Source organism: Rhinolophus sinicus, chromosome 14, assembly GCF_057876585.1.
Source record: "Rhinolophus sinicus isolate RSI-liver-muscle chromosome 14, RSI-T2T, whole genome shotgun sequence".
NCBI classification, from domain to species: domain Eukaryota; kingdom Metazoa; phylum Chordata; class Mammalia; order Chiroptera; family Rhinolophidae; genus Rhinolophus; species Rhinolophus sinicus.
Window position 1 is genome coordinate 68,884,224 of NC_142514.1, and position 27,764 is coordinate 68,911,987.

The 27,764-nt window shown below is 35.0% G+C and overlaps 1 protein-coding gene across 14 annotated transcripts in view; it reads right to left on the bottom strand.

Moving 5' to 3' along the window:
* ZNF644 (zinc finger protein 644) overlaps positions 1-27,764 on the bottom strand; it is a 103,504-nt gene that overhangs the window by 58,805 nt on the left and 16,935 nt on the right. For 13 of the 14 annotated variants that reach the window (XM_019753114.3, XM_019753156.3, XM_019753106.3 and 10 more), the window contains one exon: positions 12,740-12,800. The exons of the other annotated variant lie outside the window; for it this stretch is intronic. In XM_019753114.3, coding sequence (XP_019608673.3) covers positions 12,740-12,783 — 44 coding nt within the window. In that variant the 5' untranslated portion in view covers positions 12,784-12,800. The remainder of the gene's footprint in view (positions 1-12,739; positions 12,801-27,764) is intronic. 14 annotated transcript variants of the gene reach the window in all.

The window sequence follows — 27,764 nt, forward strand, 5'->3', positions numbered from 1 at the left end:
GAAAATAGAGAACTTGGAACAACACTACAGACCAAGAAGACCTAACAGACATATACAGAATAATCCACCCAAGAACGGCAGACTACACATTCTTCCCAAGTGCATATAAAACATATTCCAGCATGTTAAGCCACAAGAAAAGGTCATAACAATTTCAAGAAGACCTAAATAATACAAATATCTTTTTCTGATAACAATGAAACGAAACTAGAACTCAATAAATAGTACAGACAAAACTGGAAAATCCACAATTCTGTGGAAATTTAACAACATACTCCTAAATAGACGATGGGTCAAAAAAGAAGTAAAAAGGGAAATTACAAAATACCTTGAGACAAATAAAAGTGAAAACACAACATACCAAAACTTGTGAGATGCAGTGAAAGCTGCGTTGGAAGTATATATCTGAAAATACTTACTTTAAAAAAGATCTTAAATCAACAACCTAACTTTACTCCTCTAAAAATTAGAAAATAAGAACACTTAAGTCAAAGCTAGCAGAAGGAAAGAAATAATAAAGGCCAGAGCAGAAATAAAAATAGAGAACAAAAAATAGGAAAATCAATGAAATAAAGGGTTGGCTTTATGAAAAGGTTAACAAAATTAACAAGTCTAACTACATTAACTAAGAAGACTCAAATAAATCAGAAATGAAAGGAAACATTATAAACAATGCAACCGAAACAAAGAGGATTATGAGAATGGGTTGGCTTTATGAAAAGGTTAACAAAATTAACAAGTCTAATTACATTAACTAAGAAGACTCAAATAAATCAGAAATGAAAGGAAACATTATAAACAATGCAACAGAAACAAAGAGGATTATGAGAATGCTATGAACAACTGTACACCAAAAAACTGAATGACCAAGAAGAAATAGATAAATTCTTAGAAAGATACAGCCTATGAAGATTGAATCATAAAGCAATTAAAAAAAAATATGAACAGACTTACAACTGTAAGGAAATTGAAGCAGTAATCAAAACCCTCCCAACAACGGAAAGCCCAGGACCGACAGCTTCACTGGAGAATTCTACCAAATATTTAATGAAGAATTAACACCAATTCTCTTGAAACACTTCCAAAAAATTAAAGAGAAAACATTTCCAAGCTTATTCAGTGAGGCCAGCAGTACAGATACCAAAGCCAGACAAAGACACAAAAGAAAACTAGAGACCAATATCCCTGATGAATACTGGTTAAAAAAAAATCCTCAACAAAACACTAGCAAACTGACTTCAACAACACACTACTATTACTATATACCACGACCAAGTGGGATTTATTCCTGGACTGCAAGGATGGTTTAACATATAAAACTCAACCAACGTAATATGCCACATTAACAGAATGGAGAAAAATAACATGATCAGCTCAACTGATACAGAAAGAAAGTATGACAAAATTCAATACCATTTCAGGAGGAAAAAAAACACACTCAATAAACTAGGAATAGAAGGAAACTATATCAACATAATAAAGCCCATCTATAAAAAGCACACAGTTAAACTCATACTCAATAGTGAATATTGAAAGCTTTACCTCTAGATCAGCAACAAGACGGTCTGCTATTGCTATTTCTAATCAACATAGTACTGAAAGTCTATGCAAGAGCAATTAGGCAAGAAACACAATAAAAAGCATTCAAATTGAAAAGGAAAAAATAAAATTATCTCTGTTCACAGACAACATGACCTTATGTAGGAAACTCAAAAGACTACAAAAAACTGTTAAGAAAAACAATCTCATTTAGAATAGTTTCACAAAGAATAACATACTTATAAATAAGCTGAACCAAGGAAATGAATGACTCGTGCACTAAAAACCACAATATATTCCTGAAAAAAATTGTTTTAAAAACACAAATAAATGGAAAGATACCCAGTATTCATGGACTGGAAAACTTAGTATTAAGATGTCCATATTATCTAAAGCAATCAACAGATTCAACATAATAATCACTACCAAATTTCCCATGGCATTTGTTTTTTGCTGAAGTAGGTAAATTCATCCTAAAATTAATATGAAATCTCAAGGGATCCCAAATAACCAAAATGATTTTGAAAAAGAAGAATAAAATTGCAGGTATCATACTTCCTAACTCCAAAATAAATTACAAAGCTAGTAATCAAAACATTCTGGTACTGGCATAAAGACAGACTACTCACAATAGCTTAAAGATATAAACAACCCAAATGTCCATTCACAGCTGAATGGATAAAGAAACTAGCATAGCTATTTAACAGAATATTATTCAGGCATTAAAAAATAAATAAATAAATAAATGAAGTACTCATATGCTAAAACATGGATAACCCTCAAAAACCATTATGCTTAGTGAAAGAAGACATAAAAGGTTATATATTGTATGATCCCGTCTATCTGAAACATCTAGAATCTAGAATAGGTAAATTTATAGAGCTAGAAAGCAGATTAGAGGGTCCTAGGGGCTGGGAGGAGGAAAGAATGTGGAGTGCCTGCTTAATGGGTACAGGGTGTCCTCCTTGGAAGTGATGATATATTTGAGAACTAGTCAGAGGTGATAGTTGCACAATATTGCAAATCAAAAAGGCCACTGAATTTTATACCTTAAAATTAATAATTTATTTTAGGTGAATTTTACCTCAAAGATAAAAATCAATTACATTTCTATATACTAGCAATGAATATGTGAATCTGAAATTAAAATCACAATGCAACTTACAATGAATCCAAACAAAATACTCAGGTATAACAAAACACATAAAATATCTGTATGCTGAAATTACAAATGCTGATGAAAGAAATCAAAGACCTAAATAGAAATGTATAGATTGGGAAATTCATTCTTCCCAAATCAATCTATAGGTTTATTGCAAATCCTGTCAAATTCCAGGAAAGATTATTGGTAGAAAAGGCAGGCTTATTTTAAACCTTTTCTCTCTAACTATGAAAGTATATCAATATATTTTTATTAATTACCAATCTGGGTAGGGTGGGGACCAATAAGTATCTAGATTTGCTCCAAAATAACCTAAGGATGAAGGAGAAATGAGTGGGTCTAAATGAGATAAGATTATATATTTCATTATAGCATTTTTCTGTATACTTTCTTCTCTTCATAGCTAAAATATTTTACAGCTCTAATGAGAGGCAGTACTAACAGCCTATAAAAGCACAGATACTGAAGTTAAATTACCTGATTCAAATCCTAGCTCTCCCACTCATTGTAACTCCCACTCATTAAACTCATTGTATCTCGGTATTCTTATCTGAAAACTGAAGATTGAGTTAATATTTTTAAAGTATTTATAACAATGCCTGGCATAAAGTACATAAATGTTAAATAGAATAAATCTGGGCTTATCATGGTTTTGGTTTTTAACCAATAAGGCAAAAAAAAATCTAATTGTTTGTCAAGTATAAAAAGAGTAAACACTATACATAAACTTTTGTTAAAAAAAAAAATAAGTGGGGGCAGCAGCTGGTTAGAGGGCAGTGCTCGTAACACCAAGGTCGCTGGTTTGATTCCCGCATGGGCCAGTGAACTGCGCCCTCCACAACTAGATTGAAAACGACGACTTGACTTGGAGCTGATGGGTCCTGGACAAACACACTGTTCCCCAATATTCCCCAATTAAAAAAGAAATTAAAAAAAAAAGAAATCTAAGAGTCTCACAGTTTTAGTTTTTAATCAGTCAAAAAATATATAAGAGCCTGTCAATTGTAGAGGATTCTGTAGATGTTAATATTTAGTATCTTATTATCTTTCATGCTTTTAAGTCATTCAATCAATGGGTGGTTCAGTTTACAATTACTGCAGATATGGAAAGTGACTTCCTAAGAACTATATCAACTCAAGACAGAGGCAAGATTTGAGTTGAACTTTTTTTGATAGTTAAATTTTAAGCATACAGATGAACTGAGGATGAGATTGATGAGAAAGATATGAATAATGGTGAAAGTGTCAGGATTTTTTAAGAGCAATGATAATCAATTAGGCTGCAGTAACACGCTTATAAACAAATAGCAGGAGATGAAACTGTTAAAATTGATTGGAACATGATTTGGAAGCTCCTGATTATAAGATCTAAGAATTAAAATGTATCCTTAAGAAGTTTAATGTTTTTGAGCAGGTTAATATAACTCCCTAAAAAGCTGAATTAAATGTAATTAGACAAATAAAATGAAGTGAGCAAACACCTATCATTCACAGATGAATGCCATAAACAAAATAGCAATGAGAATGGAAAGAAATGATACATACAATGTTGATAAAATAGAAGCAAAAAGGCCTAGTAACTGACCAAATCTTCATGACAGAAAATAAACAATGTAAATATTCACAGATTTTGGTCTTGATAACAAGAGAATGGGGCACTAGCAAGAACAGGTTTTGAAAAAGTAAAAGTGACTAATCAATCCAGTTTAGACATGGTGATGTCAGAATACACAAATGAAAATGTCCTAACTGATTATGTTTTTATTAGAAGACATGTTTCACTAATGCCATTAAAAATGTTTATTAGAAAGTGAAATATGTCTGTTTGTTGGAAAAGAAATACAAAGAAACAAGGCAGTATAAATACGAATGATTATAGTGTAACTTAATCAGGGAAAATATTACTCAAATAAAAGTTATTAACACCATCTTTTAAGTTAGAAGAACTAACTTGTCTGCCACTGCTGTCATTTGACTAAAAATAAAATTTAATTAGATACTAAACATTATATGTAAATACTGACTGATTATTCAATAAATCTTTGAGTACCTCTGTGCCAAGAACTGCTCTAGATGGTGAGTGTACAATGGTGAACAAGGCAGGCAAGGTCCTACCTACTCTCACATATATACGAGGTGGGACAATCAAGTTCACGAACTTGTTGCAACAATGTTGGTAACCTTTTTTTTATATCAGAGGGATTATTCATTATGAATTTGAACCAACTGGACAAACAATTAACCAAATTTACTATTTGGAAGTACTGAAAAGGCTCCGTGAAAAACTTAGACGATCTGGACTTTTCACCAACAATTCATGGCTCTTGCATCATGACAATGCGCCAGCTCACACGGCACTGTCTGTGAGGGAGTTTTTAGCCAGTAAACAAGTAACTGTATGGGAACACCCTCCCTACTCATCTGAGCTGGCCCCCAATGACTTCTTTCTTTACCTGAAGATAAAGGCAATATTGAAAAGAAGACATTTTGATGACATTCAGGACATCAAGGGTAATACGATGACAGCTCTGATGGCCATTCCAGAAAGAGTTCTAAATTGCTTTGAAGGGTAGACTAGGCCCTGGCATCAGTGTACAGCTCCCCAAGGGGAGTACTGCAAAGGTGACTGTAGTGATAATTCAGCAATGAGGTATGTAGCACTTTGTCTAGGATGAGTCCACGAACTTAGTTGTCAGACCTCGTATATCTTATATCTGAATGATTTGCTGAATCATTATTAACCCAAAGACTTCAGGACCACTTTAACCTAAACTGCTACTCATGCTGGAGAAAATGTCTGCATTATCAAATATTATCAGAATTCATGTTTAGCTACTATGTATTAGACAGTATTAATGGAAACCCAAGACTTAACACATTTACTACACCCTTAGCTATTTAAGTATCTTTAGTAAGACTCTTGCCATCAGTACCATGATTAATTACTCATTAATGGTATTAAATCTTGTTTAATTAAAAATACGCAGAGGTCAGAATCTCTAATAAAAACACCAGCTATAATTCTATATGGATTAAGTCATTTTTCAACAATCATTAGGTCAAGTGAGTATTTTAGAAAAGATGCTTTGTAATATCTTGCAGAGATACCAGAATAAAAAATAAATCTGTGACACATTATGAAGATTTAATGCTGATCTCTTTCTTAAGTTATAGGTCTCATATCTAACTTCCTTCCACCTGGTTTATGGTTCATGGTTTCCTGACATTTCTACTTAGCTGTCTTGAGCTACTTCAGAATAAAGAATCTAAAATTTTAGCTCGTGTTCTCTATAAACATGCTTCTTCTCCACAGTTCCTACCTGGGAATACAGCATTACTGCCCAGGACAGAAACACGGATATCATCCTTAACTCCTTCCTCCCTTACTCTCCTACCCCCAATTGCATTATAATTAATCACCAAAACTGATGTATCCCGTTGTCTAAATCTCTCTCAAATCCAACCATATCTTATCCCCACTATCAACCACTCTAAAGTCAGATCAGCATCCTCCCTGTACTAACTGGTCATCCTGAATCCACTCTAGCATCTCCTCAGATGAATTCTCCACATTTTAATTAGGGACCTTTTCTAAAACACAGATCTGATTACATCACTTCCTCACACTTACACTCCTTCAGTGGTGTTTCATTAATCTGTTAACCCAAACTCCCTAAAGTGGTTTATAAAACCCTCAATAAAATCGCTCAAGCTTTACTCTGTCTTCTCTCTTGACACTAGCCACATCCTCACTCGATCTAGAACTCCACACTCAAAACATACATTTCTTTCAGTTCTACCAATCTTCCCTTTCTCTTACCTCTCATCATTTCCACTTTATATTTCTCCTGCTAAAAACAGTCTTTCCCTAAGTTTTTATCTAGATAAATCACCAACAATTCCTCCGAGTTTTAATTTAAATGTCACTTCTGGGAGGTCTTGCCATATTTCCATTCAGTCACTCAAAATATATTTATTAAATGCCTATGAATAAAATGCTATCCTAAGTGTTTATATATTAATTAATAAAACAGACATGATCCTTGCCATTCAGGAACACAGACTATCACAATACTAATCACATTTTATTGTAATTACATATTTAGTCATCTTTCCTCCTCAGACTGATAACAAATATCAAGTATGAGCTAAAACCAATGTAACTACAATAACCAACTCATGAAACATTGAATGAATAAGATATTAAACAAGTATTTACTGAATACCAATCATGTGACAGGTAGACCTGCCTAAAGTTCTCAGTCCAGCTAGAAGACTAAAAGGTTTCAAATATTTACTTTAATGGTCCTTTCAAAAGAGCAGTAGATCAGAAGTCAGAAGACTTAGGTTCTAATTCTCTATCTGACCTCAAGTCAGTTTTCAATTATTTATGAACCTCACACCCTTAAGTGTAATATTGTAATTTGTAAATTAATGATAAGTACGCAGGCTTTCACAGTATAATTTATTTCTTGGTGGGTTCAAATTAAGATTTGTTTTAAAAGTTTGAAAAAAAAACAAACAATTCAATGAATTCCTAAGCTGTAGTCAACTGTACACTTAAGAAAATGCCAGTAACTTTGACAACATGGACATCGAGTCAAATGAAACTGTTTTATAAAATAACTTTTGGAAACTAAAATTTAGTTCACATCCCCTCTTGTCCACATTTTTCCACAGTCATCCTACCATCAAAATTCTTTTGTTTCCTTCAGGGTCCAACTCAAATGTCACCTTCTTTCTATGAAGCCTTCCCTGATATCTGCCTTCAAAATTCCCTCCATAGTCCCACTACACCATACATATCTGACAGTGTTCTGTCCATGACTTGTAACATAACATACATGGCACTGAGAAGTCTAATTATCGATGCACACGTAACATATAGCATAGTGCCTAGAACATTATGTTTCAATAAAGGCTTACTGAATGCCTTGTTTTATTTAGCACTTTTATTTACAGTTTAGACCTACCACAGAATATTCAACTACAGCAACGGCAAAATTCTTTGGTCTGACAAGGCAGTTTCATGGTTTCCTGTTCAGATATTGAAATGACATTTGCCACTTAGCCTTTAACTGTTAAGTTGCAAAACAATTCAGATTTGGCTAGAAATTTTTGTAATAAATAGAGTCATGGATGAAACTTTCTTTGGAAAGATAAATTGACAACTCAGCTTAAAAACAGATCAACGCTGCCTACCTAATCCTTTCAACAAATGAAACAACATAGTAAAACCAAGGATGAGTTTAAAGATGAAGAATAAGAGAAATATAAACATGTTCAGGAGTAAAGGCATTACACTGGAAAATACCGTACAAAAAAACAGCCCCCCAAAAGGCAATTATCTTAATCCTTAAAAATAACTCTGAGAAACCATCATAATAATGTTAGGGATTTCCTCAGCTCTCTTTTTTTCTGGTCTTAAATTTAGCACTTGTTAGAATTAAAGAATTTGAAAAAAGGAGTTCACTGACTTTAAAGCTGGATCTGATGTTAATAATTACAGATTTTCACATATGTTAAAGGCAGTAAAAAAACAACAACAACAAAAAAAACCCACAAAGAAGGAGGGTTTTCTAATGCTTGAGTTGCAAAAGACAATAGATTTTGAGTGGCATGTTGTCAATCTAGATTTAATTAACTTAATACTTAGTAATGGCTTTTATTATATTTTTACTTATAGACTATGCTAACATTAATGTATACCAAATTATAAAGAAATTCACCATCAGGAAATATTTACCCCGAATAAATAGTACAAAGGAAACCAAGAAAGCTATTTGCTCACTCATAAGCATATATGACTTTTATTAAAATCTGGTTATTCAATATGAAAAACTGAATGCAGTACATAAAACACCAAGGTATGTTAATTGATGGATTTAATAACAAAGGAAACAACCTTTGCTAATTATATATTTTTCCATGGAATTAAGATATGATGAAGGTGACATTTCAAAACTTTGAGGAATCTCACAAAGAAATGCAGTCAAATAAATACTTTTAAATACTTTAAATAAACACTTTCACTGAATAGATTGGCAAGAATTAAAATACAAGTTAATATTTAGCAGGTGTAGGGAAACAGATATTCTCAAAAACTGCTAATAAGAATGTTAAGTGCTACAACCTCATTGCAATTTTGCAATATGTATCAGAAATTAAATGCACATATACACTGACCCATCAATCCATTGCTACAAATTATCTTACAGATACTCTACAGTCAGGAATATATATTGCAACATTGCTTATTCAAGCAAAAAACAATCTGAGATATATCCAAATGTCTATCAATAAGAAAAGTTACATTTTATTAAATATAACACATATTTGAAAAACGGTCAAGATATACTGGTAAATGGAAACCAGTTAGTTTGGGTAACTTATGAGGAGTACAGTGCTGGGTGAGAGAAGAAAGTTTTACATCTTATTTTAAACATTTCTATACTATTTGCTCACATATATAAACAAATGTGACTTTATTTAAAAAATAAAATTTTGAAAATACTAAATGTTGCTTGGCAATATATTTGAAAAAGGTCAAATGTACACTATACAGTCTCATCAAGAATGAAGAACACATAATTTTATTAATTAAAAGGTTCTTTTTTACATTACAACACTGGGTAACACATCTACGGTGCTACTAAAATTGAAGCACAGATAGTTAACTTGGAAATTAAGGAAATTAAACTAATATAAGACAAACATGCATAAAGAACTACAAATCCTTGAATTCAAGGATTCTGCTAAATGGAAATGCTTAGCAGCAGTTGACTATGGTACATAAAATACTGAAGCACAAAATCAAGTGGAAGAGTCTGAAACTGAGGTATACGTAACAGCCTCTGAGAAAAATGAGTCTCAAATATTTTAAAGACACATAAGTCAAACAATCACAAGGTTAAATTTCTCTGAATACTCAAATTAATCAACAACAACAAAGAAAACTAAACACATTTCACATCCAGGATGAAACAAAAGAAACAAGTGAGGGTCTACATTTAATAAAAATCTGTGTCTAAGTAAATCCTTGAAGGGAGATAGAGGAACAGCATGAGATGGGGTCAATGTCCAACTCTGTTCAACCTTTACAGCAGAAGCTGCAGAGAGGAAAAGCAACAAATTGATCCCAGTGGGAATGAACCGCTCCTTGCTTTGGACTTGCTAGAAGGCAATCAAGCTTCAGGCATAAAAATCCCCCAGGTGACTACGATAGCCAACCCAACTAGCCGAATTTAAAATATGGAAGAAAACTAGTGCAAATGCTTTACATTTTTTTTAAAGTTTCATTTCTTAGGAAAACATACTGTTTAAATATATTACACATCTACGATGACAAAACAAAATTTTAAAAAAACACTTTTTAGCAAACAGCAAGCTTTCTAAGCTATAGGAATCAAAAATGTTATCACAATTCCAGGCTGTGATTCAATTTCTTCCTCTACTCCAAGTTTTTTACCCTCAGGAAAATGAGGAAAAGTTGTCTTTACTTTTTACAGATGTGACCAGTCTTCCTAATCTTCTACTTGTATTAGTCTAACACATCTTTCAAAATATTTAAGGAAATTACTACAAAGTCACAAAGAGAATACTATTATTATAGTAGCAAACAGTTTAATTTCCATAACATGGATTAATGCCTTCACCTGGAAAAGAGTAATCAAAATTAACAATGACTAGTCATTTTATTCCAACTGGACTGAAAGAACACTTGGGGGATATTTTATTTCTCTTTCCATAATGCCTATAATGCTGCCTCTGTATTGTTCTCACTGGCTCCTTGCTACAGCCCAACAGCAACTAAAGTGCCAATGCCCCCATCCCATTCCGGCAAACATTCTGAATCCCTATTTGTCTGAGAGAGAACGTTGTTCATTGTTCATGTTTAACAAACATTCACAAAGTACATAGTACTTTGGCACTGTGATCATAAGATAAATAGGACATATACGGTATCTACCTCCAAAGAGCTAACAGACTACTGCAGTATGGCCAGGCGTGGCTCAAAGGCCAACATGGTGCTTGAGATGGACTAATTCAGGAGAGAAGCGGACATCCAGCAGGAAGGACACTGGCAGCTGGCAGGCAAGGGGTTGGGGAAGGGGGACAACAGATACATATGACTACAACTAGGAACAGGAAACACATTTTATTTATTTAGTTAATTCTAGGCATTCTGGAATAGCTGCAGGGGATCACTGTATGCCTTCCTATAGAGCTTACATTTTATTGGGCAGGTGATGGTGGTCAATGAAAGGGACAACTAGAGGAAGGCAAGCAGTGTAGAATTTTGGAAAGTGAGGTCAGAGACTTGAAGACTCCAAGAAACAAAATTAGAGAGAATGCATAAAAATTTGCAGTATGTTTATACAATAGAATATTACTCATCAATAAAAAATAATGAACTACTGATACAACATGGAGGAAACTCAAAAACACTGAATTAAAACACAGATACAAAAAGGGTACATGTTATATTATTCTATACACACAAAGTTCAAGGAAAAATTAAGGTATGCTGATAGAATTCAGAAAGCTGCTTGCCTCAGGAAGAAAGCCTACTGGATTCGAAAGGAAGAGCAAGAGGAACTTTCAGGGACAATAAAAATGTTCTACATCTTGACCTAGATGGTAGTTACACACGTGGACATATATGTAAAAACTCATGCAGCATATACTTTACATTTTTCACATTATACTATACATAAATTTGAACTTAATAAAAAAATGCATAAATAATTGTGGTGACATAAGGTCAGAATAAATTAAACCAGTGTCATCCCATAAGCAATTTCTAACATATAAGAATTCAGAGTAAAGACTCCAACAGACACTGTACATTCAACTAATAAGCAAATTCCCTAGACAATCTTAAATACAAAAGTCTAGCTGCTTCTCCTCTTCAGGAAGTTACATAGACAAATGTTATTCATAATAAATGCTATGGAAATAAAGTCCTCTTCCTAAAAAAAAGAAACCACTCACTATTAACCAAAAAATAAAAATCTCCTACCTTAGAAGAGGTACTATAAAGATTAATAAGGCACAAGGAGCACTTAACATGACCTAGAGAGAATACTCTTCAAACTACAACTACTATTACTATTACATAATAGCAATAAAAGTGAAAATTTGCTCAAAATATTCCTAATCCTCTTACTGAGAATATATTTAATGACATATCACTCAAATACAGCACTTCTCAACTAGGGTTTTTAAAAAAAACTTTGAAATCAGCAAGCTTCTGGCAGCTGAAACACCTAGTTAGATTAGAGAAAAACCAAGTTAATTGCAATTTTATCAAAGTATTATTCTTAATCTGTTTATATCCTGAAGCCATGTTCACATACCAATAGACAGTAAACGTATCTTTTTTAACATGTCAACAGTTTATGTCATTAAAAAGTACTTTCACATACCAGACCAAAAGAACATGACTATAGCTCAATATTCTGAAAGTCAGTAATCTTTAAAAATTAAAACCAATCAGAATGCTAAATTAGAAAAATCATTCAGTAGAGATACCCACAAGAAAAATATCAAAACAATCATTTATAATTCTGAACATTATATAACAAAATCAGAATTTGGATAATTTAACCAGTTTATGGAAGTGTTTCATTAATGAAGTAAAATTCACAAAAGCAATGACTACCAAAGTACTATAATCAACTAAGAGGAGAACACCGAAGCAATCTAACAAATCTCTTATTGAACTGGTTTCTGAATGGCTAAACCAACCACCAACTTGATTTTCTAACATGTTTTATAGTCATTGGAGACTGCACATCTAAATTCTAAAATTCAATATAAAAAGGAAAAGTAAGAATTTAGCTTCACAATTTGATAGCTGTATTTTTACTCCCATCAAATAACCTGGACCAAGTGCATCAAATAGTCAATTCTTCGTATCTCAAAGTTTTATTAAAAAACTTGATTCTGGACTTGGAAGCACATTTTTAAAAAATAAACATTTTATATTACTCCTACTTTAGTATGTAACATTTAACAAAGTAGTCTTCTACTTACCTAGATTGTGCCTTATTAACATCTTGCTGCAAGAACAATCTCATTCGAAATTAAATCAAACCTGAAAGAATACAGGTAAAACCATCACTTAGTTTTTTGCTTCAGGTATGAATAAGTACATCTATAACACACTATGCTTTTAAGTTAAAAACTGCAAATCAAAAGTTTTTCTTGACATAACATCTACCTGAAAAAGTGCTCAACTAAAACACGATCATTTTTACATTCAGGAAACTTGCAAAGTATCATTATTTTGAGAAACAATAATCTATTCAAATGAAAAACTTAAACTTTCTAGTTCTCTTCAAAATAAATTTACAAAATTTGTTTTCGTTAATTTTAATGGTATGGCAATAACCATAATTAAAATCAGGATTTGTTAAAAAAACACACACTACTATCTAGATCAATGTTTATCTAATACTACTGTGTATCCAAAAAAAAAATGCCAAAAAGCTGAAGAAAAAAAATACAATGAGAGGGCATAAAAGTATATACCAACAGTAGCCATAATAATTGCTAACACTAAGTACTTACTAAATGCCAGAGATCATTATTCCAGAGAATAGCATACATTGATACGCACTACTTCCTCAATTTAATCTTCAATCTAGTGTGATGCAACCTCTACCCCAAAATTCCACTGAAAATTTAGTTTTCAAAAATCTATCGACCTCTAATTTCATCACATTCCATAAATTCTGAAAACTCAGTTATGCCCTGGCCTGAACTCTACACCTGTCCCCTACCTGAAAACAGCTTGTTACTCTTCTGAATTCTTTTCTTGAAATCTGGCACCACCACACCTACTGCCATTGTTACCTAAATTACTGTAACTGTGCTATCTCCAGACTCACTATCATCTCAAATTCATCCTTCCCAGAACTATCTAAGTAATCATTTTGCAATGGCTGTCTTGAAGATGTCAGACCTATGCTTCCAGTCCTTCAATAGTACTCATCAATGATCTCAGCCATCTCCATCGATCCTTAATCATTCCTCTCCCATTCACTCCACGTTTCTACTGTCCCAAACCCCTTTGACTCCCAGAGGAGCCGCCATGCTCTCAGCTTTCATGTCTTCACATGGTGAGCTATACTTACCTTATCTTTAACTTTCCTAATACATTTTTACTAGTTTTTCAATATTTAGCTCAGTCACCCTGACAGATCCTTCTTTAATTTCTTCAACTACATAAAGCTGTGTTTCTCAATTGCTATAGCAACTAGTGATAGCTCTGTATCAACCTAGTTTACTCATGTATTTTCTCAACTACAGTGTGGACAAGAATTATTTTATCTCATATTAGCACTTCCATTGGATGGCATACTATAAAGGCATAACAATGTAGGCTCAAAGACTACAGAAATTTTGTGTTGTATCCTAAATTTTACATAGGAATGTAGAAGAGAAACAAATAAAATTCAGGCTAATGAGTTGAATTCACATTTTCAAAGACCAGAGGAAAAAATTCACATCACTTTTGGATCCAGTAATGCTACTTTATGAAGTAACTACGTCTAAGTAAAAATACAACTGACAATAATCAGCCAAGTGCAACCTTTTATTGGATGAATGAATTAACTTCATTATCAGCACCAAAATTTTGGTACTAAATGTTTGCATCCCTGCAAAAAACAAAGTCTGTGGACTCTAAGTCCTAGACTAATTTAAGTATTAGCTTTAGGCAGTAAAAGAGTTAGACAAGAAGGCAAATCTGGTTTTAATACTAATAATATCCATAATCTAGAAAAGTGATTCTCAAACTTGAGCATGCTCAGAATCACTTGGGCTTGTTATACAGAATGCTAGGCCCCACCCTCAAAGGTTCTTGATTATATAAGTCTAAGAGTGGAGCCTATAATTTGCATTTCCAGTAAGTTCCTGAAGTGACGCTGATGCTGCTACTTCCAGGACCACATACTGAGAACCACAGACAGAGTTTTCTGTGTAATGTCTAGAAGAAATGAGAGTATTTTCTCTGTACCCACTGCCACCAACCTTTACCCACCCAGAACTGGATATTGGGACCTATTACAAACGAAACTATAAATCAAAGTGACAGCAATCGAAGTGTGATAGGCCCAACAAAAGATATCCACATCCTAATCCCTGGAACCTGTGAATCCTACCTTATATGCCCCCCTCACTCCCCAAGGAAAGGTCTTTGCAGAAGTAATTAAAGGTCTTGGAGAGATTATCATGGATCTGCGAAGACTCTAAATGCAATCACATGTATCCTTATAAAGAGGGAGATGGGGAAATTTGGCCTTAAAGATCGCAGCTATAGCCAAGAACACCAACAACCACAACAACTGAAAGAGGCAAGGGACACGTTCTCCCTAGAGCCTGTGCAGGGAGAACAACCCTGCTGATACCTTGATTTCTGTCCAGTGATAACAGATTTCAGACTTCTGGCTTCCAGAAAGTAAGTTTCTGTTGTTTTAAGCCACATAGATTGTAGTAAATTGTTAGAAGAGCCCCAAGGAAACTAATATACTGATTGTAGGTTCTCTAGGAAATAAATTAGAAGCGCTACATAAAAGGTGTTATGGACTAAATTGTGTCCCTGTAAAATTCATGTTGAAGCCCTAAACCCAATGTGACTCTATTTGGAGATAGGGCTTTTAAGGAGGTAACCGAGGTTAAACGAAATCACAAGGGTGGGCCCTAATCCAGCATGACTGGCATCTGTATGAGAGACACCAGGGATGCATGCACAGAGAGAAGGCCATGTGAGGACACAGACTGAAGAGAGCCAACTACAAGGAGAGAGGCCTCAGTAGAAACCAAACCTAACACGCTAATCCTGAACTTCTAGCCTCCAGAAATTTCTATTGTTTAAGCCATCCTATCTGTGGTATTTTGTTATAGCAGCCCTAGCAAATACAAAAGGATGTGCCTGTTTGTACAACAATAAGAATGCACTTAATGCCACTGAACTGTACACTTTAAAATGCTTACAGTGTTAAATTTTATTACGTGCACATTTTACCATAGTAAAAAAAAGTACAAACTCCTCCCACACAATAGCTACCATGCTTCCCTGAAAATAAGACTGGGTCTTATATTAATTTTTGCTCCAAAAGATGCATTAGGGCTCATGTTCAGGTGATGTCATCCTGAAAAATCATGCTAGGGCTTATTTTCTGGTTAGGTCTTTTTTTCGGGGAAACATGGTAACTCGGACTTCAACTGTTTATTAATCTTTTTCTCTTACTCTGGTCTTAGTTACATTTCAAAGTCTAGGGAAAAAAACTTTTAATTGCATTTGTTCCCCAAGAGCCAAACCAGGTAATTTAAAACACTGTATTTCCTTTAAAAGGAGATTTTATAATTTTGATAGATTGTACTTTTTAAATCCATACTTTAAAAGTACAATTGGGATATTGTTTAGGTGAGTGTTGGGAGACAACAAGAAAACTATAAACCAATATCCCTAATGGGTACTGAGCAAAAATCCTCATCAAAATACTAGCAATCCAAGTTCAATAGCACATTAAGTGAATTACACAAAGTGAAACAAGTTGGATTTATTCCTGGAATGCAAGGATGGCTCAACAAATCAATCAATGTAATATACCACATTAACAAAATGAAGGTCAGACACCACAATCACAACTGATTCTGAAAAAGCATTTAATAAAACTCAATACAATTTCATCATAGAAACACTCAACAAACTAAGAACAGAAGCAAACTGCCTAAACATAATCAAAGCCATATGTGAAAGGCCAACAGTTAACATCACACTCAATAGTGAAAGACTGAAAACTTTTTTTATAAGATCAAGAAGGTAAGGATGCTTACTCATACTGCTTCTATGCAACATAGTCCTGGAAGTACTAGCCAGAGCAAATAAATATGAAAAAAAACAATAAAAAGCATCCAAATTGGAAAGGAAGAAATAAAATTATGTTTGCAGATAGCATGATCATTTAGGTAGAAAACGCTACAGATTCTTAAAAACAAAAGAAAAAAACTTAAAACTAGTAAATGATTTCAGCAAAATTGCAGGATATGTAATCAGTACATGAAAATCAGTTGTTTCTATACACTAATAATTATCAATCCAAAAAAACAAAATTATGAAAACAATCTCATTTACAAAAGCATAAAAAAAAATGACTTGGAAATAAACTTAACCAAGGAGACAAAAGACCTGTACACAGAAAACTACAAAACTTTACTAAAATAAATCAAAGAAGATACAAATGAATGGAAAGACATCCTATGTTCGTGGATTGGAAAACTTAATGTTGTTAAAACATCCATAGTACCCAAAGCAACCTAAAATACAATGCAATCCCTATCAAAAACTTCTGTGCATCAAAGCAAACAACCAACAGAGTAAAAGGCAATCTACAGAAGGGGAGAATAATTTTTGCAAATCACATCTGATAAGGGATTAATATCCAAAATATATAAGGAATATCTACAATTAAAAAAAAAAAAAAAAAACACACCAAAATCAAATAACTCAATTAAAAATGGGCTAAGGATTTGAATAGACAAATATCCAAAAGATATACAAATAACCAAAACTATATGAAAAGACACTCAGCAATGCTAATCATGAGAAATGCAAATCAAAATCACAATGAGATATCTTTTCATATCCAACAGGATGGCCACAATCCAAAGAACAGAAAATCACAAGTGTTAGCAAGGATGCAGAGAACTGGAACTCTTGTGCATTGCTGGTGGAAATGTAAAATAGTGCGGCCATTATGGAAAATAGTATAGCAGTTCTTCAAAAAATTAAAAACAGTATTACCGTATGATCCAGCAATCCCAGCTCTGGGTATATATATCCAATAGAATTCAAAGTATCCATACTCACTGCAGCATTCTTTACAATAGCCAAGAAGTGAAAGCAACCTGAATGGCCACCGACAGATGCATGGATAGAGGAAATGTGGTATACATACAATGGAATATCATGCAACCTTTAAATAGAAAGAAATCCTGCAACACTACATTATGCATGAACCTTGGAAAAATTATATTAAGTGAAATAAGCCCAGCACAAAAGGACAAATACTGTGCGATTCCACGCATGTGAGTACCTAATGTAGTCAAAATCAGACAAAAATAAAGTAGAAAAGTGGTTGCCAAGGGTTGGCAGTAGGGGGAGAGATTTTCAGTTTTACAATATAAAAATTCTAGAGGACTGCTGTACAACCATTGAACTATACACTTAAAAATGATTAATGGTAAATTTAATGTTATGTATTTTTACCACAATTTAAAAAATAAATACCAAGAAAAATACAAAGGTCAAGATAGAGTAACAGCGATTGAGTTTGTCCTCTCCCTGAAAATCCTAAGGAACCAGAAACATATATGAAATGACAGTTTTCAGATATTAGACAGGCAACAAACAAAGGTGAACTCTAAAAGAAAGGAAACAAATTAGGTGAGCTCTCCAATTAATTCCCAATTTACTGCCTAGAAGGAGTACCCAGGCAGAGCCTGTGGTCTCCCTAAGTTGAGGAGACTGAGCTAAAAGTCCAAAAAAGCCAAGACAGCTAAAGATTGCAGGGCAGAGTACTGGAGAAAAGACAACTGCACAGATCAAAAACACCCTTCAGTATCCAGTACCTAAGGCCAAAAAATGAGCCACCCAAAAGGATGAGAGGGATTATTGCCCTAGTCTCACACAAAGCCAGAAATAATGCCTATTCCCTTAAGACAGAGTGGAAAACCTCTTAATTCAGGCAGCCCTGACTAGAGTAACCCTGTATTAAACGCTGTTTGAAAGCCAGACCCAAAAGGCTCAGGAGGGAAGAATTACAAAGTGGCATGAGGAACCTTTTGGGGGTGATAAATATATTATCTTGTTTGTGGTGATGGCCTCCTGAGTGTATATGTTATCTCGATACTTACCATTCTACACACTTTAAATATGTGTACTTCATAACATGTTAATTACATGTCAACAAGTCTGTTTTCAAAACCTCAATTACAACAAAACAAACAACCCAATTACCATATGGGCAGAAAAGTTCAAGCAGCACTTCACCAAAGATACATGAATGACAAGTGCATGCTTGAAAATACACTCAGCATCATTTGTCATTAGGGAAGTGCAAATAAGCCACGAGTTATTACTACACAACTATAAAAATAGCTAAAATCAATAAAACCAACCATACCAAATGTTGATGCACATGTGAAGGAACTGAAACTCATACAGGAAAATAAAATGGTACAACTTTGTAAAAAATTTTACCATTTCTTAAAATGTCAATCACACACCTACTAAATGGTCACCTATCATTGCACGCCTAAGTATTTACTCAAAGAAATTAAAGATGTTCATATAAAAACTTACATACAAACGCTCATCTTTATTTGTAATAGCCAAAAACTGGGGGGGGGTAAATGTCCCAACAACATGTGAATCCTTACATTACATCTTTGTAATGGAATAAGTAGTACTAAACTTATGATATATGCAACACGGATGAATCTAAGAATAATTATGCGGAGTTAAACTATGTAGACAAAATGATTACACACTGCGTTAAGGGGAGGAGCAATGAATAAGAAAAGGTTATGAAGGTGCACAAGAAAACTTCTGAGAGTAAAGAATAAGTTTATTATCTTGATTGTGGTGGTGATATTGTGGGTGTATACAGACATCAAATCTGTTCAAACTATACACTTTAAACACGTGTAACTTATACATCAATTATCCTTTAATTAATCTGTTTTTAAAAATCACAATATGAAAACAACAAACTTGGAGAAAAAAATGAAGTCAAATCTCAAATTAAGAAAGTTAGGATGCAATAATGAATACAAAAAAACACTGTCATTTATAACCGAAAGAGTAAAGGTACAAATGAATTATCTTTGAACATCTCCAACTGGTACGACAATTACCCCACCACTGGTAATTCTATGTACAAACAATTCTTCCAAAATCTCATCAGACATGCCCTATGAAACAAATATAACTAAAGTCATCTGGACTACTGAACAGATTGATGTAATTTATACTTGCCCCAACATCTATACTTAAACACAATTCCTACTGAAAATAATGGGACTCAACCTAGAACTAAATGAACACTGAAAATTAATTTTACAGTATGAATCAAAACAACTGTCTTCAAAAATAGCCCCAATTCTGCACCACCCCATTATCCATTCATTTGGCAATGAGCTTTGCAATTTCTCCCATCAAGAGGCAGTCTCTTTCCTCACCATTTAACTATGGGCTTGACCTTATTAGAAAGACCAGTAGAATGCAGCAGATGTCAGTCTGCCAGTCTGAGCTAGGTTTCTTCTGCTCCTCTTGGAATCCTGCCACCACCAGCATGAGAACAAGCCCACTCTGACCAGCTGGAGGATGAGAAGATGGCACAGATGTCCCACCCCAGGTCATCCTAGAGAACCCAGCCAAGAGCAGCAGAGCCACCTTCCTTTCTTGTTGCTGAACACAGTCTCATAAATGAGCCTAGCAAAGACCAGAAATACTGCCTAGCTAACGCATAGACTTGTTCTAATAATGAATGTTTTAAACCACCATGTTTTAGAATAATTTGCTAAAGACCAATAGCTAATACAGCAAGTCAGAATGAAATAATGAATATAAAACTACATTCTCATTTATAACCAAAAGAGTAAAGATACAAATGAATAATCTTTCAACACCTGCACGTGGTACCACAACTACTATCTTAGAGATACAATATTTAATTACCCTTATCCACAGAAGAGTTATCTTAGATTAACAATTGATCTATGCCTCTAAACTTTTGATAGCAAGAGAAAAGACACAGTGTCTTTTATTCTTTTATTAGCAGTGACTCTACAAAACATTTCGTCAGTTTGTCAATCTCAGAGATACGTAAACTTAGCATAATCATTTTTACAAGTAATTTTAACAGTCAACTATAATTTTTCAACTTTGTTGCTAGACAGCTTTACTGAATTCAGCCATAAAGGATACTCCAAAAATCTATGAAAACTGTTACAGGGCAATCTGCTATCTTGCCTAACATTTCTTTTCCTATTTATGTTAATGGCACTCTGATTATCCTTTAAGGAAACACTCTTACTCAATCCTAGGCCCCTGAACCAACGCATGAACAGGTGACACCCAGGTTGATCAGAGTACCTTGTCCTCCTAGCCACAGTAATCTGCTCATTGATGGGAGTAGCCCAATGTGGGTCATGTGGAATCCTCAGAATGTTTGCAAGTACTGGGAAAGGTACACTCCTCAGTGGAATTAACAGCTATGAGAACAATGTCGGTTAGAGCAGCCAGTGGCCATCTTTGCCACCTCATGAAGATAATACATTTAAGAATGAAGCCACCACAGAAAAAATCCAAACCAAGAGATGGAGACATTATCCTCATATTGCATGCACCTATCAATCCAAACACACATGAAGTAACTGCAGTAATAGAACAGGTAATACTTATCACCCTCCTAACTGAGACCTACTAGAGAAACTAAACAAAATATTCAAAATCTTCAACTTGAAAACATCAAAAAGCTAATACAACAGTAATGAATGACCAGGCCAAGATCCAAGACAAGATGGAATCCTACAGACATAAACCCAGCACCCGTGGATGTTTTGCCTTGAGGATTATTTGCCAATCTAGATGAGGCAGCTGAGAAACTAATCATTTATGATATTGTTGTAGAGCTAGAGGGACCAAAAGGGGAGAGCAAGGTTCAGAAATAGTGAGAACCACGCTAAGCTGCCCACTATTTGAGATCCCAAAGGATTTAACTCTTCCTTGCATGTACCACAGCCTACCTAAAGACATCTAGGTAGCCAAATAAAAAAATCTCAATCCCTAAAATTTAATTAAGGTACCCGACTGCTGGAGACCCCAGGCGTGCCTCAGCAAACAAAAGAAAAAAATAGAATCACCATAGGGCTTAAAGTTTAGGCCTGGAAAAGCAGATGGAAATTTAAATTGAGAGAACATAGCAGCGAGAGGATCAGAGGAGGAGTAAAACAAAAATTCTCAGTATATATGTTCGCCCAAATCACTGGATCACTAATAAACTATGTATGCACAAAGAACTGAAAGGGTTGGGGGGGGGGGGGAAGGGGAGTTGACAGAGCCAGAGAAAAAGCTACACTTGAAAAATAGAGTTGTACTGTGAGTTTGATGCTTTTTCAACAGTGTGCACTGCTCAACTGTGCACACTGACACCCTACAAGGTTGAAGTGTCAGAAAATAGAACCCAAGCCCGGCAGAACACTTTGTAATTAGTAGAATCCCTAGAAGGAAGAAAACCACAGGGAAAGATACAAAATCTGACTATAAACTTCACCCAGTAATACTCAGAAGAACATTAACAATCCAGAGTCACTAAAACATATTCATAATGTCCAGTTTTTCAAACGAAAGTTACAGGATATGCAAAGAAACTGGAAAATCTGATCCATACTCAAGAAAACGGGGGAGTCAATAGACATTAATTCTGAGTACCGTGAATCTTGGAGTTACTACATAAAGAATTCAAAGTAGCTACTGTTATTAAAATTAAAATACATTCAAAGTATTAATGAAACTTTACATAAAAAACAAACAGCTGAAAAATTACTGAAATTAAAAAATTACCAGAAGGAGGTGTTTAGAGGTGGCAGAAGAATTAGTAAGCTTGAAATAGGGCAATAAGTTGTCCAAACCAAAGAAACCGTGAAATGACTGGAGAAAAGTTAACAGAATCTCAGAGACCGGTAGGACAATCTCAGGTAGTCCAACATAGATATAACCCAATTCAACGAAGATGTACAAGATGTAACAGAAGGAGAAAAGAGTGGAAAAGGTACAAAATAATTTTTGTTGGAGAAATAATAGCCAAAAACATCTCAAATTTCATAGACAACGTTCATTAACTTACACATCCAAGAATCTCAACTAATCCAAGCAGGATAAACACAAACAACAACTTCCACATACATATCAGTCAAGCTGCTAAAGGCCCAAGAAGAAACCTTGACAGCAGCCTGAGAAAAATAAATGGTTACATGTGAGAAATGACAATACAAGTAATGGCTAACTTATCATCAAAAAATAACTGAGAATTGGAACAACATCTTCCATATCTAGTGACATTATCCTTCAAAATGAAGGTTAAAAAAAAAAAAAAATACATTCAGATAAACAAAAATCAGACTTGTGGCCAGCAGACAAAACAGAGTAAAAACAATGCGGGGAAAGAGGAGCGAAAGATGGTAATACAACAAAGTCAGAATAAATAGAAAGCACACGAAATCATACATTTAAGCCTCAATACATCAATTATATGAAAGCTAAATAAACTTTATAATTAAGAGTTAGATGGCACTAAAAGTAAAACAATATTGTGTATACACAACAGTTCCAAAACATAAAGGAACAGAAAATTTTTAAATAAAAGATTTGGGGAGAAAATGAACCACACAAACACTAGCTATAAGGTGGCTGGTGTAGCTATGTTATTATCAATCAAGGTAGGCTTCAAAGCAAAAAGCATTGCTAAAGATAATGAGAAACAATGATAAGAGAATCAACTCATCAAAAACATAAAGCAACTCTAAACGTGTGTGCCTCAATAACACGGATTCTAATATATGAAACAAAAATAGCCACACAAGAAAGACAAATCCATAATAGCAGTAGAAAATTAACAAATCTAACTGAACCAATATGCAGAAACTAAATTGATGAGGATGTAGAAGTTTTGAACAACATGATTAACAAAACTGACTTAACATATACAAATACTGCACCCAAAAAACTGCAGAATACACACTTTTCAAATACACACAAAATATTTACAAAATCTGGCCAATAAACAAAAGGTACAATCACATTTGGATCAGGGAAATGGAAAATAAAATCATGGAGACACCACTACACACCCTCTAGAATGGCTAAAATTAAAGATTAACAATATAAAGTGATGAAGATACAGTGAAAAAGGAACTCTGTTGATGAGACTATAAATTATTACAATTAGGAAAAAATGTTTTGAAGTGTCTTCTGAAATCTAACATAAATACACTCTAAAACCAAGCTATTAAAACTCCTAGGTATTTACTAAATATAAACGTGTGCATGTGTGCACTTAGAGACAGGTACAAGGAAATGCATAACAACGTTATTCACAAAAGCCTAAAATTGTTAACAACCCAAATTTCCATCAATACTAAAATTAATAAATAGAATATTCAAATAATATACTGTACAGCAAAGATGACTGAACTACAGTTATACATATGCAAAAACAGAGATGAATCTCACAAACAATGCTGGAAGTAAGGATCCATTTATATAAACCTCGTTAACAGGAAAAATATATATATGTAGCTCCAAAATGTATTTTTAGGGGCCAGCCTGGTGGCTCAGGTGGTTGGAGCGCCATGCTCCTAACGCCAGGTCGCAGGTCCAATTCCCACACGGGCCAGTGAGCTGCGCCCTCTCAGCTAAGATTGGGAACAACAGCGCTCCCTGGAGACGGGCTGCCGTGAGTACCGGAGGTTGGCATGCGCAGCGGAGGGCTGCTGTGTGCTGCCGCGGGCTACCGTGTGCCGCAGTGAGTGGCCGGCAGCCAGCGTGTGTGGTCAGCAACTATCGTGAGCTGCAGTGTGCTGCCATTCGCCACCATGTGCGGCCATGAGTAGCCAATGGCCAGCGTTGAGTGGGCGGCAGCCATTGTGAGAGGCCAGCAGCTGGCGAGAGCACTGCCGCGAGCTGCTGTGAGCAGCGGACACACGACTGGCGACCGACTGCCTCAGCGGGGGGAGCGCAAGGCTCATAATACCCACATGGGCCAGGGAGCTGTGTCCTACACAACTAGACTGAGGTGAGAAAACAACAGCTTGAACCGGATTGGGGAGGGAAGGCGGAAGAAAGGGGGGGGAAAAACTGTAGTTTTAACTTGTAAAAATATAAAGCAAAAAAAAGGACTACCATAAAAGGTAGGCTGGTAGTCTCCTAAGGAAAGACGGAGATGTGTGATTGGAGGCGCCAGAGTACAGGAGGATATGGCAGTGTTTTAATTCTTGATTGTGGGTGACTAAGCAGGTGTACACTTTAGAATACTTAAATTGTATATTTTTTCCATGCATTATTCTGAGTATCTTTTCCACAGTAAAAACTTTTCAAAACTGGGCCGGCCCGGTGGCTCAGGCGGTTGGAGCTCCGTGCTCCTAACTCCGAAGGCTGCCGGTTCGATTCCCACATGGGCCAGTGGGCTCTCAACCACAGGGTTGCCGGTTCAGCTCCTCGAGTCCGCAAGGGATGGTGGGCAGCGCCCCCTGCAACTAACAATGGCAACTGGACCTGGAGCTGAGCCGCACCCTCCACAAGTAAGACTGAAAGGATAACAACTTGACTTGGAAAAAAGTCCTGGAAGTACACACTGTTCCCCAATAAAGTCCTGTTCCCCTTCCCCAATAAAAATCTTCAAAAAAAAACTTTCAAAACTAAAAATAAACATATTTAAGGCTTTCAATTTTCCCCTAAGTAAAGCATTGGCATTATAGTATTTTGTTTTTAATTAAAGTTATACAAATGCATATTTTAAAATCAAATAAAGCTTGTTATGTAAAACAGCACTACCCACCACCCTTTCCCTAACCCTCCCACCCCTCCCCATTTCTACGCAGTAGTGTCAAACTGGTATATTGATTGTTCATTTTGTATCTGATTGCCTCCTACATAAGAAAATAACTTCTCTTTTAATATCCCTCCTGTAATTTTCCCAAATTATACCATAACTCCACATGAGGATAGCTAGCTGATTTTCTAACAAAAATGCAAAAGCAATTCAATGGAGAAAAAAAGTCTTTTCAACAACTGGTGTAGGAGCAACTGGATATAGAGGGGGAAAAAAAAACATACCAACCTGAATCTCACACATTATACCTATATTAGTTCAAAACAGCCTATAGGCTTAAGTGTGAAATGAAAAACTATTAATCTTGTAATTGAGAAAAATCATCAGGATCTAGAGCTAGAAAAAATTCTTTGAAATAACACTAAAAGCGGGTGCGTAACAGTAAAGACTTAATAAATTAGACTTCATAAATGAAAATATTTTACTCTGTGAAAGATCTGTTAAGATGGTTTTTTTTAAGTGTCAGATTTGAAGAAAATGTTTTCAAACAACAAACTCGTATCTAAAATCTAAAAACTCTCAAAACTCAAAAGTAACACGTCAGCAAAAAACATCAAAATAAAGACATTCAAAATCTCCATAAAATCAACAAGAACACTAGCAAAATAGTCAGAGTCAATATTTTCAAAACTCTAGAGAATAACCAAAGGCTTGCAGCAATCTTAGGAGAGCTTATTCAAGAAAAATGGCTAAATCGTAAGACCAGCAAACTATGTGACATTTTATTTTGCCCTATTCCTATCCACCCACCCCAGCCCCATAGTTTTGAAAGCCAATATTCCACAAGTCTAGGGAAAACCACCAGCCTGGTAGCTATCTGACGGGGGCAGAAGAGGGTGGGAGCATATTCACTATCCCATTCCCAGAGGACTGTCGTTATTTGACATATCTAGTAGTTTCCTAGAAGACCTCACTCCCAAAGCTATCTTAACGTGACCTGACTCAGAGCTCAGCCAGTGCAAAAAACAGTCTTTTCTAAAGGTATTTGCCAAAAACAATTAGAGGCAATTGTTTCAAATGGTAGCTGAGGCAGTGGATAAGAGCTGAGACAAGCAACAGGCTAACCAAAGAAATTAAAAAAGAAAAACTGGGGGCTCAGAGAAGTTCAAATATATTCATTCCTGAGAGTCTAGATGGCCACATGCATGCAAAGGGCTCTGCACATGGCCATGGCTGTGCACATGCTCAGGAAAAGGCCTGAGAAGGCCCTAAGCACTTACCTCTGGCTAACCTGGAAGCTCTGCACCAGCCGGAAGTGAAGGGTATGGCAAAGTTACAAACTTCATGGCTCAGTGCTGCCATGTCTGAACACACACAGAAGCTCTCAACAAAGACTGGTCCCAATGACTTAATGGTCCCTAGCATTTAAGGAAACCTCTGCCCAATCATTAGCTGACCACTAAGCTAATTGAGCAGAGAGACTGCAGGGGCCACACATGACAAAAACAACACAGATTTTATAAAATTAGTTCAGAAAAACCACTGAACAAACACAACAACAAACAGTGGGAAGGGGAGAATACCTGTTTATCAGAGCTGCCATATTATTTTAAATGTACGTTTTTCAACAAAATACGACAAAATATTTTAAAAAGAAGTATGACTCATACACGTGTGTGCACGTACACACACACATACACACAGAGCTGTCAACAGAAAATGCCCCTGAGGAAATCCACACATTGAACTCACTAGACAAAATTTCAATCAGCTATTTTAAACACGCTCAAAGAATTAAAGGAATTCCATTTCTAAAAAACTAAAGTATGATATGGATGTCTCACGAATAGAAAATATCAATCAAAAGAAAGTATAAAAAAGAACAAAATAAAAATTCTGGAGTTGACAAATACAATAACTAAAATGAAAAATTCACTAGAAGGTTTCAGCATCAGATTTGAGCAGACGAAAGAATCAGAGAATCTGAAGAAAGGTCAACTGAGATTATCTACTTTTCAGAACAGAAATGAAAAAAAAAGAAATAGAGTCTAAATACTTGAGGGACACCATTAAGCATATCAACATACACACAATGGCATTACCAGGAGAGAGGAGACAGGCAGAAAGAATATTTGAATAAATAATGACTGAAATTTCCCCAAGTTTAGTGAAAAACATTAATCTAAACACCAAAATAACTCAAGAAATTACAAATAGGATCAACTCAGAGAGATCCACACCAAGACACACCATAATCAAACTGCTAATAAAGAGAATCCTGAAAGAAGCCAAGAGGTAAGTAACTTGTCACATGTAGATCCTCAATAAAATAGCAGTGAATTTCTCATCAGAAACCATAAAGACCAGAAAGCAAAGGGAAGATATATTCAAAGTACTGAAAAACTAAAACTGTCAACCAAAAGTCTACAACTACTTTT